The 15,032-nt window shown below is 54.0% G+C and overlaps 1 protein-coding gene across 2 annotated transcripts; it reads right to left on the bottom strand.

Moving 5' to 3' along the window:
- Positions 1 to 6,438: 6,438 nt before the first annotated feature.
- On the bottom strand, positions 6,439 to 14,950 carry FIZ1 (FLT3 interacting zinc finger 1). Of its 2 annotated transcripts, none has more exons than XM_010379200.2 (3): positions 14,838 to 14,950; positions 12,954 to 13,283; positions 6,439 to 8,706 (listed from the first exon to the last, which is right to left on the bottom strand). In XM_010379200.2, the coding sequence occupies exons 2-3, from the start codon at positions 13,245 to 13,247 to the stop codon at positions 7,510 to 7,512; spliced, it is 1,491 nt and encodes a 496-aa protein (XP_010377502.1). In that variant the 5' UTR covers positions 13,248 to 13,283; positions 14,838 to 14,950; the 3' UTR covers positions 6,439 to 7,509. The 2 variants fall into 2 exon arrangements, with proteins under 2 accessions (XP_010377502.1, XP_030769340.1); XM_030913480.1 differs by lacking the exon at positions 14,838 to 14,950 and adding an exon at positions 13,862 to 14,444.
- Between the last annotated feature and the right edge of the window lie 82 nt (positions 14,951 to 15,032).

Raw genomic sequence — 15,032 nt, forward strand, 5'->3', positions numbered from 1 at the left:
GGGCCGCTGTCGCCTACATTTTGTTTATCCATGTGTTGATGGACATTTGGGTTGCATCTATCTTTGGGCTATTGCGAAGAGTGCTGTTAGAAACATTGGTGTATAAGTTTTTGTCTGAACAGCTGTTTTTAATTCTTTTGGGTATATACCAAGGATGTGTGTACTATTTTATCATCTATATTTTGAAGGCTTGAAAGATGGAGGAGGAGGAGGAGGAAGAGGAAGAATAATGAATTCAGGAATGGAGGTGATAGAAAAGAAAACTTTAAGCAGAGAGCACAGCACATGGAAGGGGGTTTGCGCTCTGCTTCCCCAGCACATGGCGGGGGTGGGGTTGGGGGTCTTGCATTAGGGCATAAAGGAGGCCAGTGTGGCGGAGAGAGGCCAGAGCTGCACCCAGCGACCGTGCCGGGCCTCCGAGTCCAGGCTGAGCTTGGACTCATTCCGAGTGCACTGAGAAGCCATTGAGAAGGTTTTAAGCAGGAGAGTCACATGATCCGATTAGTGTTTTAGAGAAATTCCTGTGGGACCCGCATAGAGGCCGGGCCGGATGCGGGGGAGACCGAGGCCGGGAGCCGGGAGGAGGCGGGACGCAGGCCCAGGTGCTAGAGGGGGTCCTGGGCCCCACGGCCTCCGGCTGGGAAGGCGGCTCCCTGGGCAGGGGGCGGGGCTTGTCGCCGACTGGCTCAGGGCGGGACTCCCGGATGCCAGTCCCACGGTCTCCCCCTCCTCATTGGCTCTCCTGCTTCCACCCCCTGTCCCTCCCGTCCAGCCTCCAGCACCCAGCAAGCACCTCACTCCTGAGCCCAACACTCTCCCGTCCTTGGCTCCCTATCTCCCTCGGAATAAAACCCAGAGCTTCCCTTCTGACTCCCACGTGCACCCCCGCCCCCAAGGCCCTGCTTGCCTGGACCCCTGGGCTTCCCTCCCTCCTTCCCTACCTTCCTCCCTCCTTCTCCGCGTCACACCGCCCTCTCTGCTCTGTCCGGAGTCAGGGCCTTTGCACTTGCGATTGCCCCGGCCTGAAAAGCCCTCCTGAAGTTTCCACTCAGCTTCCCTTACGTCCCTCACTCCTACAGCTCCCTGAAGACACCTGTCTTGTCCACCCAGGATAAAACAGCCTCCCGTCACCCTCTAGCCTTCACCCTGCCTTAATTTTTTTTTTTTTTTTTTTTTTTTAATGAGTCAGGGTCTCGCTCTGTCTCCCAGGCTGGAGAGCAGTGGCGCAATCTCGTCTCACTGCAACCTCCGCCTCCTGGGTTCGAGCGATTCTCCTGCCTCAGCCTCCCGAGTAGTACCACCTCGCCCAGGTAATTTTTGTATATTTAGTAGAGACGGGGTTTCACCGTGTTAGCCAGGATGGTCTCGATCTCCTGACCTCGTGATCCACCCGCCTCGGCCTCCCTAAGTGCCGGGATTACAGGTGTGAGCCACTACGCCGTCCTTTAATTTTTAACATGGTACTTATCACGAAGACACACTAGGCAACGTGTGAATGTCCCATGGATTGCCTATCTCCCCTACACTAGAGTAAAAACTCCGCGAGGGCAGGGCTTGTTTTGCCTGTTTGCTTAACGGCTCTGCCCACAGGTGGCTGCCCGGAACAGACAACGGGCTTAACAAGCATTGGTGGATGAATAAAAAGGGATGACGGGTGGGAGGAGTGAGGCGGTCTCGGGCTTCGGTATTAGGATGTGAGGCCGTCCCTGAAAGGAAGAAGGCTCGGGGCCCCGGGGGGAGACGCCCGCTCCGGCAAGCGTGCAGGGGGCTGGCTGGCTGCAAGGTCTGCACGCAGGAATCAGCTCTCCAAACACAGGCGTGTGAGTCGCCGGCGTCTGGCTAGTAATTACTGTTTTGCAACGGTTGAGATCGTCCTCAGGGTAAAATTCCCGCTCCTGTCCTCTCCTCGCTTCCCACCACCCCCAACCTCAGTCAGCGCATCTATAAAATGGGGCCACTATGTGACGCGTTCGGTGCAGTGTCCAGCCCAGCACCGGGCACTTGTGAGACACTGAGGAAATGGGATGAGTCCTTCTCGTTACCGCCCCAGAAGAGAAAGGACTGTGGTGGTGCAGGTGAGGTGGGTGGGAACCTCAGCCTCGCGAGGTCCCTAATCATTACTTCCTAGCCGGCGGCCATCTCCATGGCAACGCTGGCGCCTTTCCAGTGCGCATCTCCCGGGCTGAGCCTGTCTCTAAGCCGGTCTCGGAGTGGGTGGGTCTTGTCCCTGGGGGCGGTGCCTGCTTCGAAGTGGGCGGGCCTTGTTTCTCGAAAGAAGATACTTTTTTTTTTTTTTTTAAACCAGAAAGCGTGTCTGGTTTTTGAGTGTCGGTTGCAGAGTGGAGAGGAATACCTCTAAGGTTTAGCTGATTTTATTCCCAAAGGTTGAGCTTTTTCAAATAGGCAACTATGGATCTCCATTCAAAAAGTCTGCCTGGAGTGCTAAACTCTTACTTGTTTTCTCCTCCCAGAATACATGTCTTCCTCCTTTAAATTTTCCTTTTTCTTTCTTTTTAAATTTATATTTAATTTTTAAATTTTTATTTATGTATTCTTTTGAGACGGACGTCTCGCTCTGTCACCCAGGCTGGAGTGCAGTGGCGTGATCTCGAGTCACTGCAACCTCTGCCTTCTGGGTTCAAGCGATTCTCCCGCCTCAGCCTCCCGAGTAGCTGGGATTACAGGCGTGCACCACCATGCCCAGCTAATTTTTGTATTTTTAGTAGAGGCAGGATTCCACCCTGTTGCCCAGGGTGGTCCTGAACTCAGATGATCCGCCCGCCTCGGCCTCCAAAAGTGCTAGGATTACAGGCGTGAGCCACCACGTTCGGTTTTATTTTTTATTTTTGAGACGGGGTCTCTCTCTGTCGCCCACGCTGGAGTGCAGTGGTATGATCATAGCTCACTCCAACCTCGACCTCCTGAGCTCAAGTGATCCTCTCAGCTCAGCCTCCCAAGTAACTGGGACTACAGGTGTGCACCACCACGCCGTTTTTTCTTTCTTTCCTTTTTTTTTTTTTTTTGGTAGAGACAGGAGCTCACTATATTGCCTAGGCTGGTCTCGAACTCTTGAGCTCAAGTCATTCTCCTGCCTCAGTCTCTGAAATTGTTGGGATTACAGACGTGAGTCAACTCGCCCAGACTAAAATATTTTCTTTGTGAAATATAAGACACACAGAGAAAAAATGCACAATACAAACACACAATTGAATAAATAATTATAAAATGATCGTCTGATTAAGAAATAGAACTTTATCAGCTATCAGCAACCCTGGAAACTTCCAGGATATCCCCTCCCGCTTAACTTGTCGAGCCCACTATTCTGAGTTTTATAGGACAATGATGTCCTTGCTTTTTTATATGCTTTACTACTGACAATGTATCCTTAACAATATTACAGTTTAGTTTTATGTGCATTATAATGGGCTTGCTTTTTTTTGTTTGGTTGTTTTGTTTTGAGACAGGGTCTTGCTTTGTTGCCCAGGCTGGAGTGCAGTGGCATCATCTTGACTCACTGCAACCTCCATCCCCCCACCCCAGGCTCCAGCGATCCTTCCGTCTCAGCCCGTCGAGGAGCTGGGCCTACAGGCACACGCCACCACGCCTGGCTATTTTTTTGTATTTTTACTAGAGATGGGGTCTTGCCATGTTGCCCAGGCTGGTCTCGAACTCCTGGACCCAAGCAATCCTCCTGCCTTGGCCTTCCAAAGTGCTGGGATTATAGGCGTGAGCCACTGCACCTGACGTGAATGTTATGTAAATGAAATCATGCTCTGTTTCTGGCTTTTTGGGTCCTGTGTCTTTGTAACTTTCATTCATGATATTATGTTTATCTACAGCTCATTCATTCTGGTTGCTGTATAGTATTCCATTGCATGATATACCATCATTATTTATCTACTGTATTGTTGATGGGCATTTTGGTTGTCATGAGTTTGGGGTTGATAGAATTGCTGCTATGAATGTTTTTGTACGTCTCTGGTGCAGGGGACTTGAGTTAGCATTTATGCCTAGCAGTAGAATTACTGCATCACAGGATAACGTATGTTCAGTATTTGAGAATGGCAACCTATAGGGAATTTAATTTAAGAAACCAGCTGGGTGCAGTGGCTCACACCTGTAATCCCAGCACTTTAGGAGACCGAGGTGGGCAGATCGATCACCTGAGGTCAGGAGTTCGAGACCAACCTGACCAACAAGTTGAAACCCCATCTCTACTAAAAATACAAAAATTAGCTGGGTGTAGTGGTGCACATCTGTAATCCCAGCTACTTGGGAGGCCGAGGCATGAGAATCTCTTGAACCCAGGAGGTGGAGGTTGCTGGGAGCTGAGATCACACCACTGCACTCCAGTCTGGGCAACAGAGTAAGCCCCTGTCTCAAAAACAAACAAAAAAATCTTAAGGAACTCCAGGGGAGAAGGCTTTGATTCTCCTAAACCCCTACTTAAACGTGTCTTCCCCCAGTTTTCTGGTCTTAATAAAAAATGCCACCACTCAACCATTTACTCCTGATTTCTCCCTTCCCATTACACTCACCCCCAACCAATACACACATGCACACAACCAGTCCTCTGCATTCATACTCCAGAGTTCATCTGAAATCTACCCATTTCTTTCTTTCTTTTGTTTTATTTTGTTATGTTTAGTAGAGACAGGGTCTCACTATGTTGCCGAGGCTGGTCTCAAACTCCTGGGCTCAAGCGATTCTTCCGCCTCGGCCTCCCAAAGTGCTGGGGTTACAGGCATGATTTCTGTTTGTCACTCTGGTTTAGGTTCCCACAAGTTTCTCCTGGACTGCAGGAGTGCTGCAGTCTCCTGACTCTGCGTCCTGCAGCTTCGTTTCCACTCATCAGTCACAGGGATTTCGATAAGGTGCAAGGGTGGTCCCTTCCCTCCTTGATGAACACTTTGCTTCCCATCGCCCAGAGAACACAGTCAAACACCTATTTTGGCTTGCCTAGCTCGCTGTGATGTGACCTCTACCTACCTGTTAACCTCATCTCATCCTTCCCTGCCTGAGCTCACTTTCCTCCTGTGTCCTTTTGGGCGTTCTCCTGGCCGGTCCTTGCTCACCCTTACCCTTCAGGGCTCAGATCAAATGCCACCTCCGCCGAGAAGCCCACATGGACCACCTCATCTAAGGTGGCATAGAAAGTGAGAAAGGTGGGCACTCACTTTCTTACCACCCTTCCCTATTGCCTTCAGAATGCTCATGACGATCTGAAATTTTTTTTTTCTTTTTTTCTTTTTTGAAGGCGGAGTCTCGCTCTGTCGCCCAGACTGGAGTGCAGTGGCCGGATCTCGGCTCACTGCAAGCTCCGCCTCCCGGGTTTACGCCATTCTCCTGCCTCAGCCTCCCGAGTAGCTGGGACTACAGGCGCCCGCCACCACGCCTGGCTAGTTTTTTGTATTTTTTTAGTAGAGACGGGGTTTCACCGTGTTAGCCAGGATGGTCTCGATCTCCTGACCTCGTGATCCGCCCGTCTCAGCCTCCCAAAGTGCTGGGATTACAGGCTTGAGCCACCGCGCCCGGCGATCTGAAATTATTTTCTACATTTATTTGATTCCTCTTTTCTCCATGCCCGTCGCCCACACGACAGAACATAAACCCCAGGAGGGCCGGGATGATCCCCACACGGAGTTCCAGTGCCTGACTCAGAATAAGCCCTCAGTACAGGAACGCAATGCAGTGTGCAGGAGACGGTCTGAAGGCACCCCCACCCCCAATTCTCTGATGAACAGGTCCTATTATTGGGGTCTGGTGTAGGGTCTAAGGCGGCGTCTAAGGGGCGGAGCCTCTTCTCGGACATGCCTCTAATGAGGCAGTTTGGTTTCCAAGGGGTGTGTCCTATAAGACTGGTGGCTTCTAAAGGGCGTGTCTAGTTTCTAGGGGGCGTGTCTATCTGTTGGAGGTGGATCATGTATTTAAGGGACAGGGCTCATTTTGATTGAAACCAACTCTAATTTTATTTATTTATTTATTTATTTATTTATTTATTTATTTATTTATGAAACGGAGTCTCGCTCTGTCCCTCAGGCTGGAGTGCAGTGGTGCGATCTTGGCTCACTGCAACCTCTGCCTCCCAGGTTCAAGAGATCCTCCTGCCTCAGCCTCCCGAGTAGCTGGGATTACAGGAATGTGCCATCACACCCAGCTAATTTTTGTATTTTTAGTAGAAACGGGGTTTTGCCATGTTGGCCAGGCACGGTCTTGAACTCCCGACCTCAGGTTATCCGCCCGCCTCGGCCTCCCCAAGTGCTGGGATTATAAGCGTGAGCCACCGAGCCTGGCCTAAACCGACTCTAATTTTAAAGGTCATGTACTATTCAAAGCTTTGAAACTTCTCAGGAGAAAACGAGGACCTGTCTGTATTTAGGTGGTCTTTCCTAAGACATTCCCCATCCCCCCTGGAGCCAAGGATCAGAAAATGAGGCGTCAGCGACTGACAGGACAAGGTTTATTGGGGGTCCTGGAAACACTGGGGAGAGGGACGAGGGGACGAGGTCTAGGCTCACAGGGGCACCCCCTAGCCAAGTGCCCCCTTCCCCCTGGGGTCGGGAGGAAGACAGAGACAGACAAACCAACAGAGATGGAAAGACCAATGGGTGCCATGGAGAGAGGGAGGGAAACCCCAGTGTCCGCCACTTCCCACTCAGATGAGTTCACAGGACAAAGAATGGCGTGGACCGGTCCACACGCTACAGGAAAAGGGAGGAGTATCTGCCCTATTCACTCTAAGGAAGGTGGGGTGCAGGCCACAGCCTAGACCAGCCCATTCCATGTGATGGGGGTGTGTGCATATAGATCAGTCCATCCTACTGGGCAAGGGTATTTCAGGCCAGTCTATTCTAGTGTTTGGGGTGGGGAAGATCGTTAAGGTTGATCCATTCCACAGTCAGGGAGGGGGGATTAGAGGGCAGGGGGCATCTACCCTGGTCCCTCTTTCAGTACAGGGAATGAAAACGGGGAAAGGCAGATTTCGGCTATATCCATTTTCTGGGGTCATCAGTGACTCTGGTGGGTAGCATTTGGAGGAGATCTAGGAAAATTCAGGGACATGTTCCCTCCACATTCTCCAGATCAAGGTCGTTGGGAATGATGGCTCTCAGGGAATGGGGCAGTCTTCCCTTGGTGGGGCAGGTGCCCACCTTTTATTATTAGGGCCCTCAAGATGAGAGGTACTTGTGGAGACCCATTGCTCACTGCAAAGTTCCCATGTGTTGGGGACTTAGGGCTACCCACACTCATTTCAGGGACCTCAGGCTCAGGAGTCTCTCCATAGATTTGGGCTCCCCTGCCCCAGCTAAGGACCCTGTTTGTGGTCCCCCAGCTCCAGGGCCTGTGTGGGTTTCTGGTGGCCTCGACTTCTCCAGTCAGGGTCCCCTCATTTCAGGGCCTGTGTCTGGATTTGGATTTGGAGGGCCGGGGCCTCACTCGCAGTACTGAGGTCCCCTGGTCCAGGCCGAGTCCAGGTGGCTGGGTGGAGGACAGGGCATGGCCTGGCAGTCAGTCCATGCCCCGGTGCAGCTTCAGGTGCCTGGAGAGGTTGCTGAGCGTGATGAAGCCCTTGCCGCAGATGTGGCAGGGAAAGGGCCGCTCGGTGCCATGCAGCAGCCGGTGGCGCTTGAGGTAGCACTCGTGGCGGAAGAACTTGCCGCACTCCAAGCACGGAAACGGCTTCTCGCCAGTGTGCACCAGCACGTGCCGTTCCAGGTCTCGCGGCGAGCGGAACAGCTTCTCGCACTCGGAGCAGCCGAAGATCTTCTTGCCGCGGCCAGAGCCAGATGGGGGCTCCCCGGACGCCGGCTCCCCTTCCCGGGCCGCGCCCGCCGCCTCCTCCGCGCCGCCCTCGCCGTGGCTGACCCGCCGGTGCTCCTCCAAGGCGGCCAGCGCCGCGTACAGAGCCCCGCAGTGGCCGCAGCCGTAGGTGGCCGGGCCCGAGTGGGCCTCCAGGTGGCTGGCCAGGGCCGCGGCCGACGCGAAGAAGGTCCCGCAGTCGCACTGGTACAGGGTGTCTTCCGAGGGCTCGGCGGCCGCCGCAGGTGCAGGCGCCTCCCCACCGCCCTCAGGGAGCAGCCCCCCGAGCTTGGGCACGCCGCCCCCGGCGGGGCCCAGGAGCAGCCTGCCGTCCGAAGTCGGAGGAGCGTCGCCCGCCTCCGCTGCGGCGCTTTTGCTCGCCGTCTCAGGCCCTGCACCTGCCCCCGCGGCCCAGCCCTGCGCTGGGGGCGCGCCCGGGCCCTGCAGATCGTGCGTCAGCTTGTGCCGCTCCAGCAGCGCGGGCGCGTTGAAGTCGCGCTCGCAGCGCGGGCACTTGAAGGGCTTCACGTCGGTGTGCGCCGCCCAGTGGGCCGCTAGCTCCCGGCCGTGGTCGAAGCGCCGCGCGCAGGCGCCGCACGCAAATGGGGGTAAGGAAGCCGCGGCTGCAGCTGCTGCCTCTGCCAGCCCCCAGCTGCCCAGACCCGCGCCTGCCCCCTCGGGGCCCTCTCCACCGCTGGTCCCCGCACCCCCGCACACCGAGCAGGGCCCCACATTGCAGCAGACGGAGCAGGGCGCACTCAAGGCAGGCAGGCCAGGGCCGGGCTGCAGGGGAGAGGGGAGAACCCCGCGGTGCTGGCGCTTGAGGTGGCGGCCCAGGCTGGAGCGTGAGGAGAAGCGGAGCTCGCAGACCAGGCAGCAGTAGGGTTTCTCACCAGTGTGGACGACCTGGGAGTGCGGGAAGAAGGGCACAACGTCAGGGCTGAGAACCTAGCCCGGACAGCGGATTCCTGAACTCCCAGGGGGACGTGGCACAAGCTGTCTGTCACATCTACAGGGCCATGATCTAGGGAAACGCTCGTCGTATCACTCTCTGCTTGGGGTCACGGTAGAATTCTTTCAGTCCTTAAAAAGGCCATGTCCTGGCTGGGCATGGTGGCTCACGCCTGTAATCCCAGCACTCTGGGACTGCATAAGCCTAGGTGTTCGAGACCAGCCCAGGCAATGCAAGGAAACCTTGTCTCTACAAATAATTGTAAAAGCTAGCTGGACACGGCATGCTTCTGTGGTCCAGCTACTCGGGAGGCTGAGCCAAGCAGTTTGAGGCTGCAGTAAGCCGTGATCATGCCATCACACTACAGCCTGCATGACAGGGTGAGACTGTGTCTCAAAACAACAACAACAACAACAACAACAACAACAAACCACGGCTGGGCGCGGTGGCTCACGTCTGTAATCCCAGCACTTTGGGAGGCCAAAGTGGGTGGATCATTTGAGGTCAGGAGTTCGAGACCAACCTGATCAACATGGTGAAACCCTGCCTTTACTAAATATACAAAAATTACCCGGGTCTGGTGGTGGGCACCTGTAGTCCCAGCCACTCAGGAGGCTGAGGTAGAAGAATCGTTTGAACCCGGGAGGTGGAGGATGCACTGAGCCGAGATCACACTACTGCACTCTAGCCTGGGCGACAGAGCGAGACTCTGTCTCAAAAAAAAAAAAAAAAAGTAAAGAAATCACTATCTGTGGCTAATGGCTATACTGGACAGTGCAGCTCTAAAGTGACACAGCAGCCAGCTCTGGTAGGGTATGTCTTTTCCCGCGTCAAGCCCTGCTACCCCGAGCCAGTTATCATGAGCTGAATACAGCCCTTAGGTGTATTAGGGCAGAGAAGTGATTTTGAACCAAATCTGGCTACTGCTCAGAGTATCTCCCACTGAATGCTTTTCACACATACAGATCCAGGGAATCACTTCCAAATCTAGGGAATCGAATCTCCCAGGAGGGAGTCCAGGAGCCTGTACTTTTTTTCTGAAGCATTGCCAGGCTTGTAGACTGTGTAAAACTGTGCCTTAGAGAGGTTTTTTGTACTGGTATTTGTCCTTGTTAAGATTTTGGAATAGCAGAGAGAGATTTGTGAGTGTGGTAATCTCTTCCTGAGAGCTATAAGGAGAAGGGTGAGGCTGGATGAGAAAGAGTGCAGTGCTTGATTAGTAATGTCTGCCAGGGGCACAGACCTGAAGAAGGAACAGGGAGTGATGTTCATTTGCCTTTCTGGCTCCAGACAGGATGTCCCTGCTGTACAGTGTGGGTGTAGGGATCTCTATCTTCTTTGTCGCTAAATTTATTCTCTCTCTACTCTTTCTAACACAACAAGGTTATGCTGGTCCCAGGGCCCTTGTACATGCTGTTCTCACTGCCTGGAATGCTTGTAGGTCTATTTATCTCTTCCCCGAATCTGGTCCCCTGGCTCATCAGTGACCCTCTTCCACCCTCCTCCTTTAAAGCCTATGGCTTATAGTACACTTAGTGTCTACATATAACTTGTGTGTTGTCTGTCTCCCCACCAGCTAAGGACGATGAAAATAGCGACCACATTGGTTTTGCTCACAGCTGTATTTCCAGGGTCCAGCATTGTCCAGACTTCTCCTGAGCCACACTCTTTCTGCTTCTCCGTGTTCCAGTCACACTGGCCTTCCTCCAGTTCCTCCAAAGCCTGCTTTGCTTCCTTGAAAGTGCACATCTTGTTCCCTGGATCCAGAAAGCCTCAGACCCCAGAGGCAGATCATTCCTCACCCTTTTCTCTGGAAAACCATCCCTGACCCCATCCCCGATCCAGACTGCTTCAGATCTCTCTTGCATGAGTCTCAGAATATGGTTATCCTCCATCCTCAGATGTCTCAGCCTGCAACCTAACATTGATTAACCTGGTTGTTCAGTTCACATCTCCCACATTTGACTCGAGGCCATACAAGGGGTGGACTGTATCTGTTCTGTTCCCTTAGCTAACTTTTTTTCCCCAGAGAGCCTAGCACCGTACCTAAATACAGTAGGTACTCATAAAATGGTTCGGTTGAATCACAACCTACTGGTGGGCAGGGGTGAGGCCTCAGGGGGCTGTGAATTGTTGCATCAACTAAGGAGCTCCCCTTTCATCCTAAGGATCAAAGGATTTAAGCAGGAGTCACCTGGTCACTCTGTGATACATGCAGAGGCTGGATGTGAGGGAGAGAGACAGGAGGGAGGAAGACCAGTGAGAAAGCTGGGGCCAACATTCAGGATGTGAAGTCCTGACCAAGGCAGATGCATGGGGACAGAGAGGACAGCCAAGTGTGAAAGACCATCAGTAGATGTCTGGTTTTCTTCACCCTGGTCGTGCAAGTGTCTGGCACATAGACAAGAGTGTGACCTAGCTCATCCCATCTTCTACCTCACCTCCTTCCACCCCAACCCCACAGTCTCCCATCGCTTCTTTTTTGTTTTTTTTTTTTGAGACGGAGTCTCGCTCTGTCGCCCGGGCTGGAGTGCAGTGGCCGGATCTCAGCTCACTGCAAGCTCCGCCTCCCGGGTTTTATGCCATTCTCCTGCCTCAGCCTCCAGAGTAGCTGGGACTACAGGCGCCCGCCACCTCGCCCGGCTAGTTTTTTGTATTTTTAGTAGAGACGGGGTTTCACCGTGTTAGCCAGGATGGTCTCGATCTCCTGACCTCGTGATCTGCCCGTCTCGGCCTCCTAAAGTCCTGGGATTACAGGCTTGAGCCACCGCGCCCAGCCCCATCGCTTCTTAGAACACAGCACACTCCTTCCTTCCTCAGGGCCTTTGTGCTTGCTGTTACCGTTGCCTGGAATGCTCTTCCCAGGGAGGCTTACTGCAGGTCGCCTCAAGTGTCACCTGCCCTAACCTTCCCCACCCTGTCTGAAGTAGTCCATAGCTCTCCTCTCTTTACTCTCACACATTGATTTGTATTGTTTGTTTGTCTGTTTGTTTGAAGACTGAGTCTCGCTCCATCACCGAGGTTGGAGTGCAGTCGTGCAATCTCGCCTCACTGCAACCTCTACCTTCCGGGTTCAGGGGATTCTCTTGCCTCAGCCTCCCAAGTAGCTGGGATTACAGGTGCATGCCACCACGCCTGGCTAATTTTTGTATTTTTAGTAGTGACGGGGTTTCACCTGTGTTGGCCAGGATGGTCTCGATCTCTTTTTTTTTTTTTTTTTTTTGAGATGGAGTCTCGCTCTGTCGCCCAGGCTGGAGTGTAGTGGCCGGATCTCAGCTCAGTGCAAGCTCTGCCTCCCAGGTTTACTGCCATTCTCCTGCCTCAGCCTCCTGAGTAGCTGGGACTACAGGCGCCCGCCACCTCGTCCGGCTAGCTTTTTTGTATTTTTTAGTAGAGACGGGGTTTCACCATGTTAGCCAGGATGGTCTCGATCTCCTGACCTCGTGATCCGCCCGTCTCGGCCTCCCAAAGTGCTGGGATTACAGGCTTGAGCCACCGCGCCCGGCCCAGTCTCGCTCTCTTGACCTCAAGATCTGCCCACCTTGGCCTCCCAAAGTGCTGGGATTACAGGCGTGAGCCACTGTGCCCGGCCAGTATTTTTTTGTTTCTTAAAATGTCCTTCCTAACACTTATCTTTTTCCAGGACATTCTTGCCTGCATACTTGCTCTCTTGCTTCTTGTCTACTTGGCTACTGACCACCTCCAAAGGAAAGTAAGTTCTCTGAAGGCATGGAATTTGCTTTTGCCTTGGCAACAAAGCTGTTTGGTGCAGGGAAAGCTGATAGTCACTGAATAAAGGAATTAAGTATATATCTGATAACCACTGAATAAAGGAATTAAATATATACCTGATGAACCTATTTCTTAAAACGGTAAGGAAGGAAAGGATAAACACTAGATTGCAGATGCTGGTGCGCGCACGCGGGGTACTGGCAGGGAGATGGGGGAGGGGAGGAGCCTATAGATGGGGAAATTTACTATGAATGTTTTAGTTGGTGGCTTGGTGGGGACTGAATGAGAAACACCGCATGCCTTCAAGGGTCAGTGTGCTTTGGTGGGGAGGGACGGACATTTTCTAATGGGAGGAGGCGGCCGCCTAGGCCTTGGACCAGCTTCCTTTTGCCCAGAGCACAGTGGGGCGCGGGATCCCAGCAGAGTCCAGACCAGGGAGGCCAGCCTGGGGCCAGCCTGTGGGACTCACCTGGTGGTGCAGCAGGCCGGTGGAGTCGCGGAACCCCTTGGGGCAGGCGGAGCAGCGATAGGGCCGCTCCCCAGTATGCGAGCGCAGGTGGTTGGCTAGGTTGAAGCTGTGCTTGAAGCCCTTGCCGCAGCGCGGACACGCGTGGGGCTTGAGCGCTGTGTGTCGGGCAAAGTGGCGCCGCAGGTCTGAGCGGTAGCGAAAGCTCTTGCCACATTCACTGCAGTGAAATGGGACCCGGGGGGCGGCAGCGGCAGGCGGTGCTGGTGCAGGGGTTGGGGCCGGGACGTCATCCATGGTGGCGGGGAATACAGTGGTGTGTGGGGGCTCTCTCTGGAGTAGGGAGGAGACAGAGGAGCAGGTGAGAGGGTAGGGTCCCCATCAGCCCTCTCCTCCCAGGCTCCCAGACCCACCACCTGTCCCCTGGGAGAGCCTCCCACTGCCCACCTCTCTAGGCCCCTCTCATTGTTCTTTCAAATCCTCCTACTCTCTTAGAAACCCTTCTCCCTCTGCTCCACTCCTCTGGCAATCTTCCTAATCACTTCCCAGTCTCCTCACTCCACGGAGCGTTTTTACGCCTCTCCCCGTCTTCGCCAATGCGCGGCCACTCCTCTCTGTGCCCCTCCCGCTGTAATTTAAGCCTCTCCCACTCTTTCTACTCCCTTCAAAGCCCCCCACACTGTTCCCTAAGCATCTTGTATTCTTTGCCAAGCCCTTTTCCCTCCAAAAGGCCCTCCCACTCCCCTCTGAGCTCCTCCCATTCCTCTTCCAGGATGACTACTTAGCGAATGGGAGGGCAAAGATTTGGGGCTAAGCACACTGGAGTCATCCTTGCAGGGAGACCAGAACTAGTCCTGTAACATCAGATAACAAAAACTCTTCGTCTGCAAAATGGGAATAGTAGTACCTACCTCATAGACTGGTGGCGAGAATTAAGTAAAGTAGTGGCAATAAATGTTTCCTGCCTACTTAAGCTGGTGCACAGCAAAGACGCCACAAGTAAGCTGTTTGGATGACTATCATCCTGTAAGTTCTTCCTGGTTTCCTCCTTAAGTCCTACCATGCTTGCTAAGTTACTTGACTTCACTAAGCCCCTCTCGGCTCCACTAAGACCCACTTCCAAAACTCCACCCAATTTTTCCTTTAAAGAAGCTACATCCTTTCTAAGACTGTCCACTGGACTCCTGTCACCTTCTCAGGCCTTCTCTACGAAGTCTCTTCCCATCCCCTGCAAATCCTTTCCACATTCATTATAAGGACCTGACAGTTGCATTAAACCCCTCCAAATTACACCCTTAAACTCCGCCCCCCTCGCTAGGCCTACCTACTTCTCTAAGCCATACCCCAGACAAACTCCACCCCTTCTACTCTAAACTCCTCCCTCCTGCTTCCTGGGCTCCGTTTCCCCAACCAGCCTCAATGAGTTTCCTTCCACCCCTCAATCCAGGGCCTACCCACCATTCCTTCTGAGCTACGCCCCTTTATCAAACCCCACCACTTTGCCCAAGCCCCTCCCATTTTCTATCCACTCTCCCTCCTCCACGCCCCTCCCATTTCCACTCTAAGCTCCGCCCAACTCAGGCTCCTCCCAACGCTTGCTCCGCCCCAGCAGCCACTAGGCCCCGCCTCCTCCACCCCGCAGCCTGAGGAGCTGGGGCCCCCCCCATGCCCAGTCCGCTCCAGGCCCCAGGCCCCGAGAGCCGGCCTTTTGTGCCCCTCCCCCTGCTCCTAAAAGGTGCAGCCCTGGGCGCCTGGTAAGGGGGCAGGTCGGGAAGGCCCTGGGGCCAGGCGAGTCCACCTCGCTCGTACGGAGCGTTGGGTCTTGGAGACCCGGGAAGGCCCCGGGAGGCCGGGGAAGTCCGTCGGCTTTCCTCTTTAATTACTTACACCTCCCTCTGGGCGCCGACATTTTGGGCAGCGGGGACAGCGTCACTTCCACCCGGGGGGCCCCTCGACTTCCGCCTCAGCTCCCTTCCCCTGCCGTACTCCCGCTTTCTCCCGCCCTCTTGGCTCCCCTTCCTCATCCCCGCCCTTCTACCTCTTTCCCTTTCCTTTCCCAGCCCTGGAGGTTGCAGAAGCCAG

The sequence above is a fragment of the Rhinopithecus roxellana genome, chromosome 12 (assembly GCF_007565055.1).
Source record: "Rhinopithecus roxellana isolate Shanxi Qingling chromosome 12, ASM756505v1, whole genome shotgun sequence".
Lineage (NCBI taxonomy): Eukaryota > Metazoa > Chordata > Mammalia > Primates > Cercopithecidae > Rhinopithecus > Rhinopithecus roxellana.

Bases quoted from the DNA above. Each gene is read 5' to 3' on its own strand.
- FIZ1 (XM_010379200.2), bottom strand. From the start codon at position 13,247: ATGGATGACGTCCCGGCCCCAACCCCTGCACCAGCACCGCCTGCCGCT. The intron at 8,707-12,953 runs GTGAGTCCCACA...CCGCACTCCCAG, and splicing joins CCGGCCTGCTGCACCACCAG to GTCGTCCACACTGGTGAGAA.